The following is a 27,058-nucleotide window of genomic DNA, read 5'->3' as shown; positions in this document are numbered from 1 at the left end:
TTCGATATGTAATTTACTCTGTGTGAGGTACAATTTTAAAGTATGGCAAAACGAACATTTTGTTTTGTCAAAAGCACAAGTGCATGGAAATTCTTTTTCAAAAATTAATAGGAACAAGATTGAAAAATTTGAAAATTTGTCTCAAAAGCTAGTTACTCAAGCTAATGGTTAATACCTTCCAAATAACAGTGTGCCATGTTGAATGCTGTAATAAAGTTCCATGTGCACCAATTGTTGAAAACAGAGTTTGTCCAGCACTCTTCCTCACTGCAGGACGAGGGTCCACACAGAGTTCACCCAATTTCGCATAAAGACACAACCACAAGCAATCAAACGGTGGAGCAGGATGGAAAGGCCGATTTAAAACCACTCCTTTCTCTTCTGCCTGCTTTTGCTGTGCTGCTTCTTCTTTATCTAATTCTTTTTCAATAGTTTCCCCTCTTTGGAAAAAATAATCTGAAATATTCCACTAAAAAGCAAAGTAGAAAAATGCCATTTCACTCACAGATTTTAAGCACATAAGTAAATGCGCAACACATGGTTGCTTTACCTTTCAGAATAAAACTTTTAAAAGCCACTTCAGAAACTCCTTTTCTAATAGAAAAGATTTGAAAACATCTGTCTCCACCTGATTTCAGGAAAATTTGAGGAAATAATCTCATGCTAACATTAATATTTTTAAATGTTTCTTTATGAAACATTTCAAAGACACATAGAAAAACAGGGAAAATGTATCAGTATATTGATATACACATAAACAATTGTTAATATTCTCTCATATTTACTTCATGACTATTTTTATAATTTCCACTAGATAAAGCCTTTAAAAAAATAACCATGATACCATTATGACACCAAAAAAATTATTAACAATGCCTTAATATTGTTTAATGATATTAGGCAATTTCATATAATAACTACTATATCCAAACATATCTTATGACTTCATTCTCAACCACAATATGTGGTGTATGAATTAATAAGAATTATACCAATGATAAAAATGTAGAGAATCTTATGAACATAAATATAAAGAAGGTGACACCTAGCAGTAATTTAATCAATACTGAATTAACTACTCTTTGGGAGCAATTCTATACATGTGCTTATTTTCCTTCCTATAATTACATTTTTAATAGTAACTTATCTGGCTTGTAAGGACTATTTAAGTTTGACTTTAAAACCTCCTGGCTTAAAAAAAAAAAAAAAAAAAAAAAAAACCTCCTGGCTTATAATAAACATTTAAAAGAGTCTAAATAATTGTCTTTAAATACATTTACATTGGGAACAGCTTTCTATTTGTTTACTTACATAATATCAATAATATCCTATCTTAGATTTCCTTCTACCTTCAAGATGAATAAAACAAGGTTCAATAATAAAACAATCAACAAGAGGCACACAGAATTAAAATACTGTTTCCACAGGTCAAAGTTCTTCCATTAACATTTGCCTTCCAATAGCTAATAAAGCAGTGCTGACAAACTACAGGACTGTGTATACAGCAAAGCCCTGTGTATATAGTAAAGCCTTTTACTGAAGCTTTATTTACACTAAATAAGTAATACATGAAAATGTTGTTACTAAAACAATACTAAAAAAATCACTTAATCTTTACACTAAAGTCAACTGAATACTTCCCTTATATATTATTACTTGTTTACCAATCCTCTCATGACAAATCTTTTAGAGTGAAATTTCAGCTCAATATATCAAAATTATCCCAAATATTCTGCTATTAATGAATTAATTCTTAACTTATGTCACTTAATCCTCCATGCAAAATATAAGTTTAGTACTTAAAAGTCATTTAAACAACCCTTCTAAAGCCATAAGCCTAGTCTCTTAGCATTCACTCTCAGCAGCAGAACAGTGATTTCTAAATTATATGATCACGAGAAAAGCAATAATACTTACCAATAAACCTATTGAAGTTAAGCTAATATTAAGTTCTTGGTTATGAAGTCCAAAGCTACCTGCAACATCTACAACAATCTGCAGGCATGTACAAGGCATTGTTGGTAGAAAATCTGTCACGACCAACTGAAGACACTGGAACGCAGTTCGTATCAAGGATTCTCTGAAAAAAAAAAAAGAAAAAAAATTATATTCATGCATTTAAAAGAAATATAAGTAAAAATAACATCTTACAGTAATTTGAAGCAAATTAAATTCTATTTTAAAAGTTGAACAAGAAAATCTCCCCTAATATAGAGGATATAGTATTTCAACATTTACATAAATGAAAAGGAGAAACACATACTTGAACAAAATTAACAAATAAAAATAAAGAACTTTGAATCAACTAGCCAAATAAAACTTCGACATTAATGAGTAAAGGAAATTGGCTACAGCTACTTTCACCACTGTATCCCCAATATCTAGCATGGTGCCTAGCACATGCAAATACACCCAATTTACTCACTGAATGAAAATGAGTTCCTCATTCTTTTATATCTATATCTTACTTAAAATTCTACATCTATTCTATAAAAGAAAAGAGTACATTTTGAATTTCAAATAAAGAGAATAAGAAGGAATTGATTTGAGAGAGAAATTCTAGTGGTGAAAAATAATAATAAAAATGAATTGGGGAACCCTGGGTGGCTCAGCAGTTTGGCACCTGCCTTTGGCCCAGGGCGCAATCCTGGAGTACCGAGATCGAGTCCCATGTCAGGCTCCTGGCATGGAGCCTGCTTCTCCCTCTGCCTGTGTGTCTGCTTCTCTATGTCTATCATGAATAAACAAATCTTAAAAAAAAAAAAAAAGAATTATAATAACTAATGCTTATTTTTCTCTTAAACATTTTATTTAGTTGAGAGAGAGAAAGAGAGAGCATGCAAGTGAGGGGAGGGAGAAGGACAAGCAAACTCCATGCTGGTATGAGGTTCAATCTCACGACCCTGAGACAAAAACTCAGGAGGAAATCAAGAGTCAGATTCCCAACCAATCAAGCCACTCAGGTGCCCCAATAACTAACACTTATTGAGGGTTTGCTATGTCATGCACTTCCTAAGTGTTTTATGTGTACTAATTAATTTCATCCTACCATGATGCCCTAGTTTATAACTACACTGTAGACTGGGAGAAGAAACTTAGCTTGATTTAAGCTGTGACTGATCTCTTTCCACTTTCATCATCTCAGTATTTTGTAGTTTTTTAGAAAATTTATTATTACAAATAAATAAGAAAAATTAATTTTTCATAATAGTCCCAAGCATCTCAATCATAGAAAACTCGACTAGTCATCACACAAGATAGTATGAGTTCTGCTAGAGAATGAGACAAATATATGCAAACATTTGATAGACCTCTCCACTGCAATGCTCTACCTTAAACTATGTAAGTCCATTTTGCTTTCTTCAGTATTTACTACTTAGTTAATAATACCACTATTCATTAAACTGCCTAAGTTAGAAATCTGGAAGGCATTCCTTATTCTATTTCTTATATCATCCTTCACCCCTATAATCAATCTGCTAAGTAGCTCAAGTCCATCACTCTTCTATTTCTAGAGAACACTGCAGGTTCTCTCATTTCCCATCCACCCCTCCATGGTGCTGTCAAAATGATATCAGATCACACTGTTACTCTGCTTACAACTCCTAAAATGTCTCTCAAATGTACTGAAGATAAATCCAAATAGTTTATAAAAGCATATAAGGTCCTTCATAATTTTGGCTCTGCCCCCCTCCAGGAATACAGGCCTCCCTTCCACTGGAATTCTATTCTTCTGAGCCATAACAGACTATTCTCATTAGGATTCTACTTACAGAGCTTGTTCCTTTTCCCTAAGATTCTACTTTTAGAGCAAGAACTATTTATCTTTGTAATCACAGTAACTAGCAAGCATAGTAATTAGACTATATTAGGCACAGAATAAATGAGCAATAAATTTTTTGAAGTCCCTTAAAAGCAATTTCTTAGATTTCCCAAAATATGCAGAGAAGTCAAGTCCTAAGTATTAATTCATGTCTTTACCAATATTTAATAATACAAAACCCAATCTTTGGATGTGTTATAAAATGTATTAGCGTGGTGCATTTATCTTATGAAACTTGTATTCTTGTATAAATGTCAAATGTCAAGTAAACATCAATTTTTCCAACCTTCCAAAACAAAGGTGAGCCCTGATTAATTCACTATAGTCACTGGAGGTAGGATTAAGAAAAATGATTTTAGATCTTAGGAAAGGCACATAAAAAACTACCACTTCTGCAAAATTTTAGGATGAATTTCCTCTTAATCACTATTAGTTTTTGGATGTTAGTTTCAAACACTTACCCTTGATCATTTCTGATTGCTCCCATGACTCCAAGCACTAATGGCCATCCGGGCCCAAGACTGTCTCCCTGACTCTGAAGAATCTGCAACACACATTCTAATTGCTTGAGTCGGATATCTGGATGGTTAATACTGGACATCTCCTTTAACGGGTTCAATAAAAGCAACTGCAGCCTCTGAAAACAGGAGAAGAAACTAATTAGGAAGAGTGGCTCAAAGACTATAATAGTAATTAGAATCTTTTTCTACTAAAACAAACACTGAATATGATTCTCTAACCATAATCACTAGAAGTTTCTTTTGTCATGTCTTTTTCTTAAATAAGAGAAAATAAAAAACAATCTTAGACTATGAGTCATAAGGACTATGACTTATGTCCTTAGACAATGTTAGACTTCAGATTAAATGGAGAGTGACTCTGCATTAAGAGACACTAAAGACCCCAAACAAAAAGTAGTTAATGAATTAAGAACTTTTTAAAAAAAACACTAATTAAAGACCCATATACAAATGAATCTCACTAAAGAAAATATTTCTACTTATATCTAGCTATATTTGGAGAGAGGAAAACAATCCCCAATTTCTTTTTTTAAACTTTTTTTTTTTTAAGATTTTATTTATTTATTCATGAGAGACACAGAGAGAGAAAGAAAGGGGCAGAGACACAGGCAGAGGGAGAAGCAGGCTCCATGCAAGGAGCCCAACGTGGGACTGGATCCTGGGTCTCCAGGATCACACCCTGGGCTGGAGGCAGCACTTAAACCGCTGAGCCACCCAGGCTGCCCAACAATCCCCAATTTCTAAAATTACCTTTCATTTACTCTGTTAATAACAGCATATCAAATGTATTTAAATTTAAAATTCTTAATATTCCTAAGAATTAAGTATGGTAGACATTAACAAAGATGGCATAAAACTACTGGACCCATTGTAGTTTAAGAAAAAAAAAAAGGAGGGATCCCTGGGTGGCGCAGCGGTTTAGTGCCTGTCTTTGGCCCGGGGCACGATCCTGGAGACTCGGGATCGAATCCCACGTCGGGCTCCCTGCATGGAGCCTGCTTCTCCCTCTGCCTGTGTCTCTGCCTCTCTCTCTCTCTCTCTCTCTGTGACTATCATGAATAAATAAATAAAATCTTTAAAAAAAAAAAAAAGGCACTCTGTTCGGGCCCTTTTAGTACATGAAAACATTTGCTTCATTTTTAACTTTTTTTCTCTTCAAGGACTCATTTATTTGGTTCACGGTCTGAAAAAACATTTAAACTCTATGTGTCAGGTATTAAGCTGAATATTAAGGATAGAGATCAGGGTTTTCTTTTCAAAAAACTTAAACTGTAATAGGAAAAAAGTATGAAATCACTAAAATGTAAGTTCTATAAGAACACAGATCTTTTTTTGTCTTATTTATCTTCTATGCCAACAGCTAAAACATTGGTTGGTACACTGTATGTACTCAATAATTTATTGAGTAAATTTGTAAAATACAATTACAATCAGTAAATAATGAAGGCAATAGAAATGCCTATTAATTGCCTCATTCTTACTCAACTTCAAACAATAGAACTTTGGTGGATTTTTAAGAAATTGTATAAGATATATGTGAATGACTACAGGAGTCAGGACAAAGGACTCAAACTCTAGAAGTATAAAATAACTTTTAAAAGTTTTAAAAATAAAGATCTATTTTACTGTACTTGTCTCTTTGACCACTTGTTTTCTCTCCAAGTAAGGATACTTAGAGAAAAAATTAGAAACAGTTAAGGACCAAAGTAGGGAGGCTAATAAAGTAGGGCCTCAAATTAAACCTTTAGCAATGCTTGAACAGGGAAATTTCCACACGGGGAGACCAGTTCTAGGTAATTTAGTAGCTTTAATTCCATGTTATTCACAAGAAAGTTGCCATAATTTTTAATAAAGATAGATAATCCTAAAAATCCAGACATGTCAACCTTCTGTAAGATATCCATGGCCTACATATAAAATAAATATTAAGCAACAAAACCCATTCTCAGAATATCATCCATTTGATAAATTAAGAAAATATTACATACATATAGGAGAGGATGATTTTATATTAAGAATTTAAGGGGATCCCTGGGTGGCACAGCAGTTTGGCGCCTGCCTTTGGCCCAGGGCACGATCCTGGAGACCCGGGATCGAATCCCACATCGGGCTCCCGGTGCATGGAGCCTGCCTCTTCCTCTGCCTGTGTCTCTGTCTCTCTCTTTCTCTCTCTCTCTCTCTGTGTGACTATCATAAATAAATAAAAATTAAAAAAAAAAAAAAACTTTTTACCTGGTTTTGTGAAAGTGGAGGATCATGGTTAAACGTTAATCCTGCTTTAATAAGTGAAGTTAAAGCTTCTGCTCCCCATTCTCTCATTCGAGAGTTTGGATGCTGACAGACCTGGAGACAAAACATTGAATAAAAATTAAATGTTCAATTTGTATACTTAAGCTCACACATCAATTTGAGAAAAAAATTAAAACATTATTTTCGGGGTTTTTTCCATTTAAAAAATTATATCAACTGTTCATCAATAATGGCTGAATGAAAAATTATATCTAGAATGTAAGTAAGCTTACCTTCTGTATAAGAGGCATAGGAAGCAACAGAGAGAAGATAAAAGATGAAACTAAGCAAGTCATAGAAAAAAAAGGACTTCATAAAAGTAAATTATGTCATCAGAGTAAACAAAAGAAGCAAGCTAACACTAAGGTTCCTAATTAGGCACACCCTCACAATCAAATTCTGTGCTAAAATCTTAACTTTTTTGTGCCATTTGATGAGAAAGTTCATGATAAAGAAATCTGCATATATCCTTTAATAATTCATAAAAGCAATTTCAATAAAATGGAAAAAAATAAAAGGACAAGCACATTTTTTAATTTTTTTTTATTATTAAGAATACCTTTCCCAGCTTACTAAAGTAATACAAAATGATCCTGGTAACCTAAGCCTAAAGCAACATAAACATGTATACTGATAGAAGCAGCTCTTACTGAGATGTAGCTAATTATTACCAATCATTCCAACTTGGACACAAGAGTATACAAATTCAGATGAAATTCCCTGGTACTATCTACAATTAGTGCTACCAAACAGGCTTTTCCCTCTGCAGAAGAGCTATCTCAGAATCACAGAAAAGGTTGTAAAGAAGTGTTTACAGAACCCCTGGGTGGCTCAGTGGTTGGGCGTCTGCCTTTGGCTTGGGGTGTGATCCAGGATCCGGACTGAGTCCCATAGTGGGATCCTTGCAGCGACCCTGCTTCTTCCTCTGCCTGTGTCTCTGCCCCACCCCCTCTGTCTCTCATGAATAAATAAATACAATCTTTAAAAAATAGAAAAGAAAAAAAAGCAGCAGTGTTTACTACTAACTCTCAGCCCCAACTGCCTTTAAGTTTCAGAACTAGTTAAAACTGAAGTGGATCAAGAAACTGTATAACAAAAGAAAGAAGTCCCAAGCTAACAGCTGAAGGAGTCTTCAGAGATTTCACTGATATATCACCCATTTTTTTTCAGCCAAAAAAACCAACCTATTTCCTCACCAAAGCATTTTTTTTTAAGATTTCATTTATTTATTTATTCATGAGAGACAGAGAGAGAGAGAGAGAGAGAGAAAGAGAGAGAGAGAGGCAGAGACACAGGCAGAGGGAAAAGCAGGCTCCATGCAGGGAGCCTGATGTGGGACTCAATCCCAGGTCTCCAGGATCACGCCCTGGGCTGAAGGCAGGTGCTAAACCACTGAGCCACCCAGGGATCCCCAAAGCAGTTATTATAAAACTTTAGTCCTTGATAAGTTATATAGATATAAGTACAAGGAAAAAAAGTTACTACTGATTTTTCATATGGTTATCCAGAATCATTAATTCAATGTGTGTCTCTTTATTCTTAACAAAAGTACAATATCTAAGAAAAAGCAGTTACCTCAAGTAGATGGCCAGTTAGAGGTCTCCAAAGAATTTCTATTCGATGCATGTTAACTAGACCCGTTTCTAACAATTTGGCAACAGCAAAAAGAGATGGTTCCTAAAGAAAAAACATATTGTATTTTGATATTGTATTTGAATTTTTAGTACTTCAATTGTACATAAAACTGACAATACTCTGAAAAACATGATTATAATACATAATTAGTATAGAGTTAGCGATAATTAGAACCTCAGTTATCCTGAGACAAGCCTTCTGCCCACCCTCAAGCATCCAGAATAGCTCCTAAGTGGAAAATTTGGTTAGGAAGAGAATACCTTCATGACAAAGAAATGAAAAATTCAATGCTTATTCCAGATACACAGAATGGCCTGTCTTCTGACCAGAAGGAAAGATGCATTCCACCACAGACTAAACTGTCCCCCTAAAACTCCTATGTTGAAATCCTAACCACCAAGTTGATGGTAACTGGAGATAAAATCTTTATGGGGTAATTATGGTTAAAAGAGGTCATAAGGGTGAAACTGGTAAGGCAGGATTAATGTCTTAAAAGAAGAGACACCAGAGCACTTGCTAGCATGCTCCTGAGCACTTCTCCTCTACCACATATGAGGACATAGTGAGAAGGCATCTATCTTTCAAGCCAGGAAAAGCCCTCACTAGAACCTTATGCCAGCATCTAGGTCTTAGACTTGCAGTCTCCGGAATTGTAGAAAATACATTTCTGTAGTTTAAACCACCACGTCTGTGATAATTTGTTAAAGCAGTCCAGGTAGACTAATATATATTCTTATCAGAGTATTCTTCAAATGTCCAGGTTTTATGTGTGAATATCAGGAAGCAGGGAAAAAGCAAAAAGAAGACAGCAGAGACCAGGGGAAAGTCAGGGTGAAGTCAGGAATATGGCAGATATCAGAGTTATCAGTTTAGACACTAACACAAAAGTAGCAGATATAGAAGACAAACCCCTCTCCTCAGTTGCTGGCATTTCACCAACTAGAAAGGGAACTAGTATTGTTTTGAGACAAATATGGTCAGGATGATTCTTCCTGCATGTGCTAACGTTGTAGGCACCTTAAAAATCTGTGTGGTAGAATCGTGTATCATTGTAGAAACAGCATAACTGGTTAAAACTGATACCTGTGAAGTTTTATTTCAACCCTATCACTTAATAGGTATGTAACCTTGATTAAATTACTGTGTTTCCATTGTTTTTTTAATCTATAAAATGAAGATATAATACACAGAAACAACCACATTAAAAGCATCTGGCACATACTAAGTCCCCATAAATGCTGCCTCGTATTGCTTCCTCCTCCTCCTTCTGCTTATTGTAACCAGGATGTACACAGGAATCATGTGGCATTTTAAAAAAAATGTACAGATGTCCATGCTTCATAATCGAAGAATCTTATTCAGGAAGCCTAGAATGAAGTTTTGGCATTTTATCTTTTAAAAGTGCTACAGCAGACATTGATGCACACAAAAGTTAGAGCCATTAGTGACATGGTTAAGAGTAAAGCTCTAGAATGAGGCACATGCAGGTTCAAATCCAAGCTCTAACATTTACTAAATAGGTGATCCCAGGCAGATTGGTTATTTTTATTTTTCATCCATAAAAAAAGAGGATATTACCACCAAACCTCACCAAATAGTTTTAAATGATTAAATAAAAAAAATGTAAGTGCCTGCCATATAGTAAACTATGAACAACTGCTTTTTTATTTTTGCCATTGTATACTGAGCTTGGTAATGTCTCCACAAGCATCATCAACTCCCACCTTCTAGTAGGGAAGAATTTGCAAACTTTACCATAAGGCACTTCCTCAACACATTAGCACAAATTCCTGAAAAGAGGACCAAATAATGAGATGCCTGGTCACTGTAAAGCCACAATAAAGAACATTGATATTTATATCTTTAATCCTTAGACTATTTAACTCACTCAGAAGAGCTGACACTAATAAGTATTTTTTAACAATGAAGAAAATTACACAAGTTTCTACTTATTTTAACACCTGCATATTTTGTTATAATTTCTACATAGAGAAGGCACAACTGAATAATAAACTGTTTTATGCTTCCATTTAAAAACTTTTTTTTTTTTAAGATTTTATTTATTCATAAGAAACAGAGAGAAAGGGGGGTAGAGACACAGGCAGAAGGAGAAGCAAGCTCCATGCAGGGAGCCCAACATAGGACTCGATCCCAGGTCTTTAGGATCATGCCCTGGGCCAAAGGCGGTGCTAAACCGCTGAGCCACCCGGGCTGCGCTAAAAACGTTTTATACTTAAATATCTTTATAAACTTTTATTTCCCTTCCACGTTTACAACTTCACTTTACAAAATTAAACTCTTTAATAGAGCAATGAAAATCTATTCTCAGGAACATAATTCTTTATCCAATGCATTCATATTCTCTCAACATTTGTTCCCTCTAAGCCTTGAAATATCACATCTGCTCCTACCACTCTCTTGAAATTGAATTCTTTCAGGTTAACTATAAACTAGTAATAATCAAATTTCCTATTTCTTCTCAATTTTCATTGTTCTTGACTTCTTGTAACATTTTTCTCTTTTGATTTCCACAAACCTGCCCTTTTCTAACTCATACCATTCCTTCAATATCCAAGTCCAATCACAAACTAATTTATCTTGATTAATCTTAATTCTTCTCGTAGAAATATGCACTAAAAGTATCTTCCATAGCAGGACATAAAGGATTCAGAAAATAAATTTCATATCACTTAGTAACTATGATTTTATCTAAACTCATACTACTTTAACTACTACTTAACCATGAGCCAAGTAGTTTACATGCTGTTAGCAAGTAAAAATCGTCTATTTTCTTTATATTTCCTAGCAGAGTATCATGTACATAGTAAACATACTGTGGTTACTGAATTAATAATACATAAATTCTCAAGATATTACCACAGAAACTTGCTCAGATTCTATTAAGGTACTCTATTAAAAATATATTTGTGTGTTAAGAGTCCATCTTAAAGATGTAGGATTATTAAAGATATCAAGAAATTGATTACTTCACTATATTTTGTATTACTCTTGCCTATATTTTGCATTACTCTCACCTTAATTTGGAGTAAACTATAGTATGTATTTTCAAACACCTGAATGTTTATGTAATTCTCTAGCTATGTGCTATAATATACAAAACTGACCTTATCAGTTACTCTTTAAATCAGTCTTACAGATAACAAACCAGAGTACAAAGAATTATAATTTAGGACTAGGTGAGCAATATAATTTTGGACTTACAAGTATATGCTGAACAAGTTAGAAATTCTCTGCTTTTTAATCATGTTCTGGGTATCTTCTTCACTTACTTGTAAATGGTTACACTATACTTATTTTAAACAGAGAAAGCATTTTATTTTAAATAATTTCTAAAGTATAAATCAATCCATATATTCCTGTGCTTTCCAAGTATAATACAAAATGATATTTTGAGTACAGAAAGAGATGTTCTTGAATGTCAATATTCAAAATTACTCTTCTATTCATTCAGTCAATGAACAAAGCAAAAATTTAATTTTCAAGGTAGGGAGAATCATTACCTTTAGAAAGAAATGATTAGCTCCTTATTTTCCATCCCAACGAAGGCAAGAAAAACTGAGACATATATATATTGCTTGATTTAAATCTTGTATTGCCCCAATCATAAATTGTAATTACAAATATTATTGTGACATCTTATGGAACTCATTTATAAACGTGGTATTGCCTTTATTCTTTATTAAAATGTTTCTTAAAATTTCAGTATCCAAGAGAAATGGACATAGTTTAAAATTATAATACATATAAAGCATATCACAAACCACATTATGTCCTCTTTCCTCCCCCTTCAACAAATAACCATAAATGGTAAAAGCTCAACAGAGTTGAGGTAGCCTGCAAGTTAAGTATTAGTCCCACTACCAAAATACTAAGATCATAAGATCACCTTATTTAACTCAATAATGTACCATATATAAAACAGAAAAACAGAATATCACACCTTATTATTTCCATAGGCCATATCCATTGCTTCTAGGGATAAGGAGCAAAGTGCATTTATTAAATGATGCAATGATACGTCATCAAGATACCTATAATGAAAATGAAGAAATAAAACATTCTGATCTAAAATACACACTAATAATATATCTATCAATTTTAAAAAATGATTCTTACTGTGAGCTTTCAAACAATCTTGAAAGTATATTGGAAATCACTGGTAAATCTGTCATCACTGCTGTTGTTAGAACCTAAGAGAAGAATACAATTAAATGTAATGTATGAACATTTCAGGAAGCACAAATTGAGTAAGACTAACTAGAGCTTACTGTACTGGGTCCTTCTACAGCTCTCCCAGGTTTCAAAGCACCACCACTACTAGGCTTTAATCCCAGAATCCACACAAGATGCTGTTAAATTAAAGGAAAAAAACAAAGAAATTTTTAAAATTATAAAAATTCTAATATCTAAAACTAAAAATCAGTAGTAACTTCTAATAACTAAAATTAAAATCAGAAGGTTTCCAATAACTAAATTTAAATTAGCAATTACTATTCATATAAAATACTTCTTATACCAAGCACAGGATATAGAACTTAGGCCATTAAGAGAAGCATTCCATCATTTTGTATAATACAAGCCATGTCTTTTTTCCTTTCTAACTTTTCCCTCTTCAAACTTTCTGTCTATTCTTTAAGGCCTGCCCAACGCACCAATAGGCACTGCTTACTCTATTAGCACTTAGCTATAAAAACAATACTGACCTCTGACCCAGAGCCTACAACATACCTGTAGAGTTGCCAAGACAAGTTGCCATGATGTTCCAAGAACAGCTCCATGGCAGTGTGCCAAGTTAAGTAAAGTCCTCATACACTGGATATTTTTGGAAGTGAGCTATGTATATTTTAAAAAAGATATATTTGTAAGAACTGTTTTTGCATTCTTGTAAAGCAGCATTATCATATTCGAATATTTTTTTAAATAAAAAAACAAAAATATTTTAAAAATGGGTTTGGATAGTTTGGTATAGAACAAATTAATTTGCTTAAAAGTTGTGCTATCATATATATATTAGAATGTCTCATTTAAGAGATTCCAGATGGGGAAGGTTAAGTAAGGAGTTTTGACAAATAAAAGCTTACAGATTCTACTTTAAGACAAAGGCCCTTAAAGAAGTATATATATAAACAGGCATCATGTCATATTAGTTTACATTATGATTTTGAAAATTAACCTGTGAACATATAGTAAGAATATAACTCTTAACTGTATAAAGGACAGTTTGACACTGGCCTGGAGTCACATTGGCTGAGTTCATGTCATAGAACTATCATAACAAATTAACCTCTCTACCTATCATTTCATTACTTTAGGATGTAAAGAGCTAAGGGCAATAAATCAGGTAAGACAAAACTCAATAAATATTAGCTGCCACCATCATCATCATTATTATCATCAACATGGAGAATATATTTCTTTTCATTTGGTCCTTACTACTGGTAATATACTGGAAAATAATATGTTTTAAGAGTACCATAAGAAGAAATAGCAGCTCACAGTTTAAAAAAAATTTTTTTTTAATTTTTATTTATTTATGATAGTCACAGAGAGAGAGAGAGAGGCAGAGACATAGGCAGAGGGAGAAGCAGGCTCCATGCACTGGGAGCCCGATGTAGGATTCGATCCCGGGTCTCCAGGATCGCGCCCTGGGCCAAAGGTAGGCGCCAAACCGCTGCGCCACCCAGGGATCCCCTAGATCACAGTTTATACTTTCCTTTTATTCTGATTCCTTCGAATTAACATTTTGTAGAAATCAAAGTTATTCTATATCAAATGGAAACCACGTAAACTATTTTTATTCTAGTTATATTTTTTCAGAATATATCTGTAAGATATATATTATAGCCATGATCCTTGCTTGGCTGGAGATAATCTTCTGTGATAGTTACTATTAAAAAGATGATTGAAATATATTACTCTTTAGGGGGAAAAAAAGTTGTGTTATCATAATTGCTCATGATAATGTCAATCGCTAATGTCTTCTAAAGGTATCAATCATCCAGGAAAACGAAAGTAAATAATGATAATGATAAAATTTGGCAAACACAAAAAGAAAAGTGCAAAAAATGTGCTGGATAATTAGTTGGCAACCAAGTTAAGAAAAATGCTTTACCATTACTGTCCCTTGAGGCTGAACTGCCAGAGGCTGACCCACTGCCACAACTTGCTGGTGAGATTCACTTGATGGACTTATCATCATAACACTTTGACCCTGGATGGAATATGCTAGAAAACAAAGGAAAGCTTAAATAATTAAGATATATACTCCTCACACTGCATTTAAACTAATGTCATATTTTATTTGTTTTGTTTTTTATTCATTTGAGAAAGAGAGAGAGAGAATGCATGAGAAGGAAGGAGAGGCAGAGGGAGAGGGATAGAGAAGTAGACTCCCCGCTGAGCAGGAAACTGATGCCGGGCTTGATTCCAGGCCCCAGATATTAGGACCTGAGCTGAAGGTAAGACATTAACTGTCTGAGCCACTCAGGCACCCCAGTAATATTATTTTTAAAAACATTAATTTGATTAAGCTAAGTTCAATTATGACACTTATTTAGTTACCAATTATATGCAAACATTTTTAAAACTCAGGAGGTATAAAAGCCAAGACAAACAAATTTGAAGTAATTCTCTTTAACTACTTTTTTTTTTAATTTTGTTTATCTGACACAGAGAGAGAACACAAGCAGGGGAAGCAGCAGGCAGAGGGAGAGGGAGAAACAGGCTCCCTAATGAGCAGGTAGCCCAATGCAGGGCTCGATCCCAGGACTCCGGGATCATGACCTGAACTGAAGGTAGACCATAACTCACGGAGTCAACCAGGCATCTCACTAAAGTAATTTCCTACAAAACTTTTTTAAATTAAAGACTTTGAGAGACTTCTTCACAAGCAAAATAGAATCAGAACACATTATTTTATTAACATGTATTCCCAGGGAACTTTTCTAGTTAAAGTTAGAGGCCAATTCTCATGTTTTTGGTTTGAAAACTAAATATCATTTTGAAACACATTACATGTGACAAGCTTGAGTGTTTCTAAAGTATTCAACAAGAAAAAAAACTGAATGTTAATCTAAGTGGTTGCCTGCATTATTGTTCTACTAGTTCCATAAAAAAAAAAAATAAAACCACCATTTCAACAGTATGATATAGTTTAAAAAAGACTTCCAGATTTATTTTCTTCTATCCTCAGAATTATTGTTTAAAGTTATTATTCTTGGGACACCTGAGTGGCTCAGTGCTTGAGCGCCTGCCTTTGGGTCAGGGCGTGATCCCGGATTCCCGGTTCGAGTCCCGCATTGGGCTCCTTGCGTGGAGCCTGCTTCTCCTTCTGCCTGTGTCTCTGCTTTTCTCTCTGTGTGTCTCTCATGAATAAATAAATAAAATCTTTAAAAATATATATTAAAAATAAATAAATAAAATAAAATAAAATAAAATAAAATAAAATAAAATAAAATAAAATAAAATAATTATTCTCCCTGTACCCCCATTGTTTTAAAGACATGTAAATAATTGAAGCTCTGGGTCATTAACTTCTCACAGAGGTCACAGAGTCAATAAGTGAACCAGCAGAGGCTTGAACTCAGAATTTGTATAATCTTTTCTCCGTACCTTATCACTCCACTAGTTGAATAAAACTGTGAATAAGTTAAAGTCTTACATTTGTTGGACAGTGTAGCTGCTGTGGTGGTATTCAGTACAGTAAGAGCATAATGCGGAGGCAGGGAACCTTTGCATATTGCAGTTATAAAGGCGTCTCTTGAGGTTACAAGGCCCAGTCTTCCACAAAGAGCAGCCATAGTCAGTTCAGCTTTTAAAATATTCTCAGTGGCAGCTTCATCTGTGCTGAAAAGATAAAGTATTTTATTTAATATCATTAATTTGTATTTAACTATACTGCAAACACAACAGGGAATTAAGTATTCAGTGAAGCTATAAGAAAATCTATACAAAAATATTACTGAAATCAATATACTTAAGAAAGAACTTTAATCAATATAATACCTGAAAATTTTAACTGAGTAAAAGCAATATGTAATACATATATTCGTCATAGAAGAAAATGGTCATGCACTCAAAGATTTAACTTAAAATATTAAGCATTTCAGGATCATTAAATTCTGTCATTATGGAAAAAAAATCAAAGAGATTGATAGTTACCATCACTGTAAAAGTAGTAGTAAGGGTGAAGTGAAAAAGGCATTCTGTAATTTTAGGATTGTATTTTCCATTAAAACATCGTGACAACTATTCTTGTGGGGAGCAGGGCAAGAATAGGATGAAAGAGGGGGAGGTGGCAAAAAAAAAAAGAATAATGTTTAACTAACATTAAGAAATAATTTTAGGAAAAAAAAAAAAAAAATAATTTTAGGACCAATTTAAGTAACTATTTTAATGTTTGTTTCTAATTAACTGCCACATGCAGTATAAAAATTATAAAGACTTAATACCTGGCATCAAGGAGGAGTGAGAGAGCAGCAAGTAAACCGCACCAGCAGGCATTCACCATTTCTTCCCAAACAGCTCTACTAACTTAAAGGACAAAAACATGCAATATTTCATGATCATTATAGATAGCATAGTATTTGACAACATCTCATTCTAAAACGTCCCAAAGTCATTTATTACATATTCCATCAGCAACTCAATTACTAAATACTAAAGCATTAGAATTTAAAATACATTTGAATAAATGAAACTTAACAACCACACCAGAGTTTCAGAATTCGAAAAGTCTTTAAACTAAGTTGCCTTAAAATATCCATTGTAGGATATTTCAGTACACAAGCTAACTGATAGCTGTATATGTGTATGTGTGTGTATGTATTTATGTATGGGTAATCCAAGTTCCGTTTCCCTTCCCCTTCAATGGCTTCCAGCCACTGTGACAAGCTAGGAATGTAGTGTAATAAGCTGTTCAGCCAGAAAACTGGTTTCTATACACTGGGAATTAAGCAAATGAATAAATCCACTGAACACTGTTGAAGAACGTAACTGCAAACATGGGAAGTTTAAAATAAGCCTTGTGGTATTAAACCAGAACTGGAGAAACCTCACTTAAGACATTTTTAGACAAATGTTTTTAAAATGTAGAGAGTATGTGCTTATGTGTGCATGTGTATGAGTGTATTTCCTTTTCAAGTAGTAAGAAGCACACTAGTGCCCATGTGTTAGTTTTGAAGTATTAAACTAAAAGGAGCGAGAGCTCCTATGAAAAATGACTGATTCCTGGGCTTGACAAGAAAGATCAAAGATGAGCTAGGAACATTTTATTTTGTTAGATAGTAAGGCAGTGCTCAGACAATGATAAAAGAACACAGTGGCCATTTTGAAAGAGGTCCCACTGGCCATATCAGGAACAATCTGAGTGTTAAACCAAATAATGATAATCATATTGTAACCTTTCAAATAAAATAAATCCAAGAATCCATATTAATTTAAATGAGTAAATTTAAAAAAAAAATGGGGGAGAAGGGAAAGCTCTCTTTTATAGTAGAGGTCTCAAAATATTCTCCACAAAAGTTCCTAATTAATCTTACATTGAAAAAACCAGCCAGACATCATATTAACCAAATGATAAAAGTTAACATTACCCATAATGATACATACTGATATTGTATTCTCCTGCTGTGTTGATACACTAAATATATAATGCAGCAATATTTCTATGATAGCACTAGCAAAAATGAGTAAATTGAATCTAATTATAAGGAAACAAAAGACAAACCTAAACTGACTAACCTGTACTCTTCAAAAATGTCAAGGACATATAAGAAAAAAATAATAATAATAATAAGGAAGTGTTCTAGATTAAAGGATAGTATAGCAATGTGGAAGTAAACTCAACATGTGGTCCCAGAACATAAAAAACATCATTGCGGCAACTGGCAAAATTTGAATGAGGTCTGGGATTAGATAATACTGGGTTGATGCTAAATTTATGATGGGATTGTACTGTAGTTATGTTAGGAAACTGTTATTATTTTTAAGAAAACACTAAAGTATTAAAAGGTAATGGGGCATCATGTCTACAACTTCTCTAATATTAGAGAGTAATATTAATATTTGCATATTAATATTAGAGAATATTCAGGGAAAAAGTGCAGTGATGTATTTAATAAAATGGTAACACAAATATGGCAGTATTAACTGGGAAATCAAGGTGAAGGATACATGTGAACTTGAGTATTTCTGCAGCTTTTCTATAATTTCAAATTATTTCAAAATTAAAATTAAAATTACAGACATCGCATATACCTATTTCCTTATCCATCTGGTCTGACGTTGACTGTAATTCTTGCTGTTCTGAAGACTGTGTTAGTGAAGAGGCTGCTTCAGTGGTAGTCTGACATTCTGTTTCAACCTCTCCTAACTCTCCTTCAATCATACTGGTGATTCCACGTACAAGGTCAAGCAAACAATGGAATGCCACAGACATAGCATAACCTTCCGGTATAGTTGGGGGCTCAACTTTGTCCAACATCTCTAGGCTGAAATTATGAAAAAAATCAGAACACTAATTAAAAACCATGATGATGAAAATATATAAAAGTATTTCCATAATTTGTAGTTCAGAGAAGTTAAGAGTGACAAAGTACCAAAAGTGAATGGACATTATTGAATTTATTTCACTTGGAGGAGGCATCCCTTCTCAGTATTCTAAGAAACTGATAAGAAAAATTAAGGCCTGACCACTGCCATAACTAATTATTTTAATACTTTCCTTTTCATCTCTTATGCTAAATATGTCAATATTTTTTTAATATGTCAATATGTTTTTAATATGTCAGTATTTTAACTGCTGGTATTAGAGAAATAAAGACTTACATATAAAACAGAGTACGACTGAGTGAATGATAAAACTTCTCAAACTCGGACTCAGGTGCTTTCAAATTAAGGTACTATAAAATCAAATCAATTCTATAAACAGGAAGATATTTTCACACTGAGAATGTATTACTATGGGATACGCAGCTTATCTATTATCTCAGACACAATCTGCCAACAGGGTAAAAATAATACTCAGAGCATCAATATGTCAGAGTCAAATTTTAGAGCAGTTTCTACTCCATAGTTAGAACAATGCTTTCAAAAGGAAAGGTAACATATCTTTTGTCTTAAGTCATGGCAAATATGGAGTTATGGTTTTAAATTTCTTAAAATTGAAATCTGTCAAGATAATTCAATGGAAAAAGAACTGGTGGTACTGGAACAACTGGATATTCACATGTAAATGAATGATGGTGCATCTCTACCTCATATCATATACAAAAAACTCAAAATTAATCCATGACCAGGGCACCTAAGTGGCTCAGTCAGTTAAGCGTCTACCTTTCACTTGGCTCATGATCTCAAGGTCCTGGGATTAAGCCCCATATAGGGCTCCCTGATCAGCAGGGAGTCGGCTTCTCCCTCTCCTTCTATCCCTCTACCCACTCGTGCTTGCTCTCTCTCAAAATAAAATCTTTAAAAAATAATAATAACCAATGACCTAAACATAAGTGCTAAACCTAAAAACTCTTACAGGAAAACACAGGCAAAAATCTTCACAACCTCCCATTAGGTAATGATCTGGTAGATATGATACCAAAAGCACTAGAAACAAAAGAAAAAATGGATTAACTGAGTTATTCAATATTAAAAACTATTGTGCTTCAAAGGACACTATTAAGAAAATGAAAGGCGATCCAAAGAATAGGAAATTTTCACAAATCATATATCTGGTAAGGGACTAAAGATCCAGAATATATAAGAACACTTACAACTAAATAATAAAAGACAACCCAATTAAAAGGGAGCAAAGGATCTGAAAGGACAATTCTCCCAAGATGATATATAAACGGCCAATTAGCATACTAATGAGATATTCAATGTTATCAATATATAGAGAAATGCAAATTGAAATACAGTACAACATTTAATGTCCACTAGGATGTCTATAATCAAAAGACTATAACAATAATAAGTATTGCTGATGATGTGGAGATACTTGAACCTCCATACACTATTGGTGGGAATGTAAAATGGTAAAAGCAGCTGGGAAAATAGTTCGGAAGTTCTTCAAAGAGTTAAATATAGAGTAATATATGACTCAGCAATTCTACTCCTAGGTATATATCTATGAGAAATGAAAACATATGTCTAAGCAAAAAGTTGTACACAAATGTTCATAGCACCATTATCTCTAAAAGCCAAAAAGTGGAAGCAATCCAAATACCCAACTGATAGATAAAATAATCCATAAATTGGAGTATTATTTAGCCATAAAAAGAAATGAAGTATTAATACATCCTACAACAAGATGAACTTTCAAAATATGCTGAGTGGGGCAGCCCCAGTGGGGCAGCCCCAGTGGCGCAGCGGTTTAGCACCACCTGCAGCCCGGGGTATGATCCTGGAGACTTGGGATCGAGTCCCACGTCAGGCTTCCTGCATGGAGCCTACTCCTCCCTCTGCCTGTCTCTGCCCCCGCCCCCCCCCCCCGAATAAATAAATAATAAATATTTAAAAAAATAATATGCTGAGTGAAAGAAGCCTGAACAAAAGATTATTTATTGCATGATTACATTAATAAGAAATATCAAGAATAGGTAAGTCAGTAGAAACAAAGTAGATTAGCGGCTGGCAGGAAAATGGGAAAGGGAGAGCCAGGAATGACTGATAAGCAGTATGCGGTTTCTTTCATAAAGAAAGATCATCAAGGATCATAAAGAAGTCCTGGAATTAAAGGTGTTATTGCTTTATTGTTATATCAAAAATAAAATTGAAATCACTAAATATTATAGTAACTCAATAAAAGAGATTTCCAACCTCAAGTTCTAACAGGGATCCCTGGGTGGCGCAGCGGTTTAGCGCCTGCCTTTGGCCCAGGGCGCGATCCTGGAGACCCGGGATTGAATCCCACGTCGGGCTCCCGGTGCATGGAGCCTGCTTCTCCCTCTGCCTATGTCTCTGCCTCTCTCTCTCTCTCTCTCTCTATGTGACTATCATAAATAAATAAAAATTTAAAAAAAAAATCAAGTTCTAACAGTCTCTGAATCATAATCAAGATTGCAGGTAGGTAATTTATAAAGAAATGCAAAACTCAGAATAAACAACACCTATAAATAGCTATCATTTGTTGTGCAATTACTCTTGGCCTGAGACTCTAAGAGATTTTTTTATGTATACTTTCTTGTTTAACTCCTCATGAAATTCCTAAGATACAGATGATGAAACAAGGACTAAAGTGACACAGTTATCAATCAACAGTTCTTAACCCAAGTCTGACTCTAAAGCCTATCAATTTAACCCCTGGTATATGCCAGTTCTGAGGATTTTAAAATTTAGGTAATCAATAAAAATATATTTATATTATTGATTAAGAGATCTAAGCTCAAAAAAGGAAGGTAAAGTTTATGGGTTTAATTATTGCCAAGCCAACGAGCCTTTTAGAGCCACACATTAAGTCTTTGAGTGCTAAGCATTTTTTTTTTCAAATTTCTCTTCTCAAAGAGCAAATGATCTACTGAGAAAATGCATCTAAAACAAAGAAAATAATCCTAAATACCCAAGACTCTAATCCCTAGGTTCTATGGTAAAGACTCTAAGTGTTAGAATAGTTCAGAGAAAAAGGTGATTTATGCTTATTTTTATTTATATACCACAGCCTATAACAAAGCCAACAGTGTCTTATCTCGATATTTCAGTGCTATTTTATTAGAACTAATATATAAATTCCAGTTTCAGATAAAATGTAACCCATTTTTTAAAGTATTTATAAATTTAAGGTAAAGGTGCAAAACTGTCACAAGCCCAAATTTGAAAGGAGCCATTGTGTAATTAGAAAGAATGTCAAAAAAAAATAAATAAATAAAAATAAAAATAAAAATAAAAAAAATAAAAAATAAAAAAATAAAAAAAAAAAGAAAGAATGTCAACACTATTTAGTATAAACTGCTTCCGTCTGTATATCACTTAAGTTTTCAAATGATTATATACTTAAAAAGTCAATAAAAGAACAGAATACACAATGGAGATTTATATGTATGCCTTCAAAGAAAAAAGTGTAAATAACTTTATACTGAATTTCATAACAAATGAATGAAAGATGCCAATTCAAAAGGGAGGCTTCAGTGGAAACATACTAATTCATGTACAAAAGAAAAGCAATATTTTTAGCTATTTTTGACTTCAGAGGTGAGTAATCTCAGTGTTTATAGCACTAAAAAAAAGAAAAATCTATGTTCCTTTAGAGATTTAGTCCTAACTTCGTATTCAAGTGAAAATAATGTGCTGTATTCAAAATAACAGTATTTACTAGCAGAGCTAGTTAAAATCCAACTCTCTAAATTGATAAGGAATAAATTATCAATAAACAATTGGTTCAAGCTTCCATTTTAACGTTTAAAAAGTTATTCATACAACTTTGCCAAGTACTTACTACTCCCTTGTCATTTGTCTTCCTCAAGCATACATCTTCACTATCTCCCTTTAGTTATATATTTGCTCAAACTTACATCCTCAGAGATCATTTCTGTCCCTATCTCTACCTTGGTCACTCTCTACCCCTTAAACTGTTTTGTCTTCAAAGAACTAACCACTACCCAAGGTGATATTATATGTTTATTTGAAACTTTACTATCTCACTCTCTAAAATGTAAGTTTTGTGTTGGGTTTTTTCAATTTATAAAATGAGGTGGGGGAAATGAATGAGATTATCATCTCCATCAGTGCTAGAAATCTGATTTCTTTTAAATTTGATCCTCTAGTATACTTGAGTCACTAGCCTTTGTAGCAAGCAAAAGCTTCTATGAGACTAGGTAACTTTAGTATCTTTTAAATGAGTAAGAATATAATGAATTTTAGTTAAACATTTCAGTCTTCTATGATTCTATACTTTTATAATTTTAGGCAGAATAAAACTGCATGGCAAAATACAATGATTATACAATGCAGACCAATATATCATATAAATTTATCATTTAACTAGTCAGAGAGCAGAGATTGGGCTCATGGGTAAAGGGGAGTGGAAGACACTGGCCTCCAGTTATGGAATGAGCAAGTGATGGGAATAAAAGTTATAGCCTAAGAAGTGTGGTCAATGATATTGTAACAGTGATGTAAGAGGATAGATGGCAGCTACATTTGTCATGAACACAACATAATGTACAAACTCGTAAAATCATTATGTTGTATAATACACCTGAAACTTACATGTGTCAACTATACTCAAATTTAAATAAACAAACAAGTCAGAGCCTGTGCTTCACACTTTGAGTTTTGATTTACAATCATTAGAAGAGTGTTTTAATTATACATGCCAAGCATTCAAAATGTATAGTTGACTGCCTGCCTCACAGTAAGTGCAGTAGTGTTAAATCTACATAGGGTTAATTGCTTTATTTCTGTAGCACTGTTGTTCACTCTGACTCAAGAAAAATCAACAATACACTGTCAAATATGTATTTGTTAAGCTGAAATGGCTAATGACAATAAAAATAACACGTATGTTGGGATCCCTGGGTGGCTCAGCGGTTTGGTGCCTGCCTTCAGCCCAGGGCGTGATCCTGGAGTACCGGGATCAAGTCCCGCATCAGGCTCCCTGCATGGAGCCTGCTTCTCCCTCTGCCTATGTCTCTCTCTCTCTGTGTCTCTCTTGAATAAATAAATAAAATCTTAAAAAAAAAAAAACACGTATGTAATCCATTAAATACTTTAAGTTAATTAAACTAAAAGTACTGTGTGTTAAACTCTAAAAACATAATTAGCTACACAGTTAAAGTAACTCTTCTCACCTATAAAATCTTGAAAGGTAGATATATTATTACTCTCACTTTTTAGGTGAAGGAACTGAGATTTTACAAAAGGTTAACTAATTTGTTTCTGATAACTCAGTATTAGAAGATCTAAATCCAAAGTCATATATTTAAATCAAAAACCCATATAGAGCAGCTGAATAGGTCCTCAGGTAAAGAAACCACATCTTGTTTCACAATGCCGTTAATACTAACACATCAACAAACAGTACAAAAGAAAACAAACAAAATCCAATCCTTGGTAAAATTCTCAAAATATGACAAGAGAAAATTAGTTCTAAATTGCATTAGTTCAAATTGCATTACTAGGCTTAAAATTCAAAGCATAATGCAGAGAGAAAGATTTTAAGATAAAACAGTCCCAATGACATCATTTATTACAAAATAAACTACTACTTACTAGGTGGCTTTTGCACTGCCTTGTACTGTTATAGTCAGAATAGGAATCCAAGTTCCTCTATATTCAAATGCTGGTAGCAAAGTAACACCTCCACCAATCCCCAACATTCCTGAGTTAGCTGGTGTTGAGACAGGGCCACCTGAGTTATTGTTTCCTTTTAAATAAGGGGGAAGACAGCAAAGATACCAATTTACTAATTACAAATCAATAATACTCAAATATCTGGCAATTAAAAAACTGTTCTACAGGAATGGATACTGCACAAATAAATAAGTTTATCAATCCTGTTTTGGCTATTAGAAAGTCTATTTCCCTAGAACACCAGTTCCTTTTTTATAAAAAAGGTACTAATAAAAAACTACCAAGAAATTTTCTAATATAGGGCAGCCTGGGTGGCTCAGCTGTTTAGTGCTGCCTTCAGCCCATGGCATGATCCTGGAGACCCGGGATAGAGTCCCATGTCAGGTTCCCTGCATGGAGCCTACTTCTCCCTCTGCCTGTGTCTCTGCCTTTCTCTCTCTGTCTCTCATGAATAAATAAATAAAATCTTAAAAAAAAAAAAAAAAAAAGAAGAAAATTTTCTAATATACCTTTCGTTAAACCATCTTTTTATCAGAGGTGAAAATAAAGAATTAAAAACCATTAATTAGATAGTAAATAGTGGAAGACAGAGAAGGCAAAGAGAAACAAGAAGTCATACATTGATCTCCAAACAAGCTTAAATCAAGTTTACCTATTTTGTTAAAAGACTGATATATTCATTTGGGGAATATAATAGTGAAAGGGAATAAAGGGGAAAGGAAAAAAAAATGAGTGGGAAATATCAGAAAGGGAGACAGAACATGAGAGACTCCTAACTCTGGGAAACGAACTAGGGGTGGTGGAAGGGGAGGTGGGCGGGGAGTGGGGGTGACTGGGTGACGGGCACTGAGGTGGGCACTTGATGGGATGAGCACTGGGTGTTATTCTATATGTTGGCAAATTGAACACCAATAAAAAATAAATTTATAAAAAAAAACTAAGCAGAGAGTAGCTTTTGCACAGTGCTACTATGCCAAAACTGTAGTCCTGGGATGGAAATTTAAGATATACAGACCTCACCACTTACAAAATGACATTTGTAAATAATAAAGTTTTATACAATGTTAAAAAAAAAAAAAAAAAAAAAAGAGAGAGAGAGAGAGAGACTAATAGACCTCCTAAGGTGGTGACCCAGATTCTTTAAAGAGAGGCACAAAATGAAAATTCTTTAAAAAAAAAAAAAAAAAAAGATTTTATTTACTTACTTGAGAGAGAGAACAACAGAGAGAGCACAGGCAGAGGGGAGCAGAGGGAGAAGAAGCAGACATGAGGCTCAATCCCAGGACCCTAGGATCATGATCTGAGCAGAAGGCAGATGCTTAACTGACTGAGATACCCAGGTGCCCCAAAATGAAGATTCTTCTAAAATGAGGATAAGTATCTAAAGTCTTATTCTTATGTGAGAAACAAAGTATATCAGAGAAGGAAACATATTCTGGAAAGATAAACACCGTTGCCTCAATGAGACTGAATATTACATTTAGGTAATCCAAATTTCTCTAGTCACAAAATTTCTATAAAATATCCTCTCAGAATAGTGAATATAGTAAATCACACACAGCAGAATATAAAAACAAAATATGAATTAGCTTTTACCAGCTTGGTTTGTTGTAGCAGGATTTCCAGTAGGAGGGACAAGAAACAACGACTGAATAAAAGATCCCAGAGCATTCACGATATCACGAAAAACCTTGGTAGAATGTTGTTTCATATCATAGGACTGACAAAATGACCTGTAAAATTTTAAATGTTTCTGAGAAAAATATTTGAACATATTAAAAAATTTTAACATTTTTTATAGTAAGTGATGTTGATATACCAGTCTGAATGCTATACTTAAAACTTCATCACACCTGATTTTACTAAGTTAGTACAAAGGTTCAGACTGAGAACATCTTGGCCATATTAACCAATATATTTGGGTTGATAGCAATTACTACTCATATTTTTTTTGCCCATCTCTCAGTTGTTTTCCATACTCACACTACTACCCCTCCATATACATACAATATTCAATTTTCTCTGTTTAGAAATCATTAATATTTGGGAATAAATACTTAAACTGTTCCTACTAGCAAATATTAACTTATGTATTTAACAAAATATTGCTGAGGTTTTACCTTAATAGCTGAGGTTGCACACAGAGTCTGTGTATTGATTCTACTGCAACAGCTCGTAGCCACTGTGGTTTATCTGCATCCAAAAATTTCACCAGAAGTGACAGAAATATCTCACATTCAGTTACCTAAAAAGTATAAGACTTTTAAAATATTATTTCTTAAATCTAAGATGAGAATTTACAAATTACATTCCTGTTCTTAGTGTTATGGGCAAACCAATAAAACCTACTAATTTTAAATAAATTAAAATTCTTGTAATAAATTAAAATTCTTAATGGGAAGTAGAGAAAAAGAATGGAAAAGCAGTTCTTTAGAGAAAAACTAATAGTATAAACCATCAATCTCTGTCTACAACCCTGAAAACACAGGCA

General features: G+C 33.7%; 1 protein-coding gene across 3 annotated transcripts in view; it reads right to left on the bottom strand.

Moving 5' to 3' along the window:
- The window catches only part of MON2 (MON2 homolog, regulator of endosome-to-Golgi trafficking), a 104,525-nt gene that overhangs the window by 36,339 nt on the left and 41,128 nt on the right, over positions 1-27,058 (bottom strand). For all 3 annotated transcript variants that reach the window (XM_025476759.3, XM_025476761.3, XM_049115112.1), the window contains exons 9-24: positions 26,688-26,812; positions 26,164-26,300; positions 24,487-24,640; positions 18,547-18,779; positions 16,740-16,821; positions 15,950-16,134; positions 14,402-14,514; positions 13,018-13,122; positions 12,558-12,638; positions 12,406-12,479; positions 12,230-12,320; positions 8,209-8,310; positions 6,577-6,687; positions 4,285-4,460; positions 1,918-2,080; positions 176-469 (exon numbers count right to left, since the gene is read on the bottom strand). In XM_025476759.3, the coding sequence (XP_025332544.1) occupies positions 176-469; positions 1,918-2,080; positions 4,285-4,460; positions 6,577-6,687; positions 8,209-8,310; positions 12,230-12,320; positions 12,406-12,479; positions 12,558-12,638; positions 13,018-13,122; positions 14,402-14,514; positions 15,950-16,134; positions 16,740-16,821; positions 18,547-18,779; positions 24,487-24,640; positions 26,164-26,300; positions 26,688-26,812 (2,226 nt within the window). The remainder of the gene's footprint in view (positions 1-175; positions 470-1,917; positions 2,081-4,284; positions 4,461-6,576; positions 6,688-8,208; positions 8,311-12,229; positions 12,321-12,405; positions 12,480-12,557; positions 12,639-13,017; positions 13,123-14,401; positions 14,515-15,949; positions 16,135-16,739; positions 16,822-18,546; positions 18,780-24,486; positions 24,641-26,163; positions 26,301-26,687; positions 26,813-27,058) is intronic.

Source organism: Canis lupus, chromosome 10 (assembly GCF_003254725.2).
Source record: "Canis lupus dingo isolate Sandy chromosome 10, ASM325472v2, whole genome shotgun sequence".
In the NCBI taxonomy this organism is placed as follows: Eukaryota; Metazoa; Chordata; class Mammalia; order Carnivora; family Canidae; genus Canis; species Canis lupus.
Note: the sequence above shows the minus strand (reverse complement) of the source record. Positions and strands in the feature narration are given on the sequence as shown.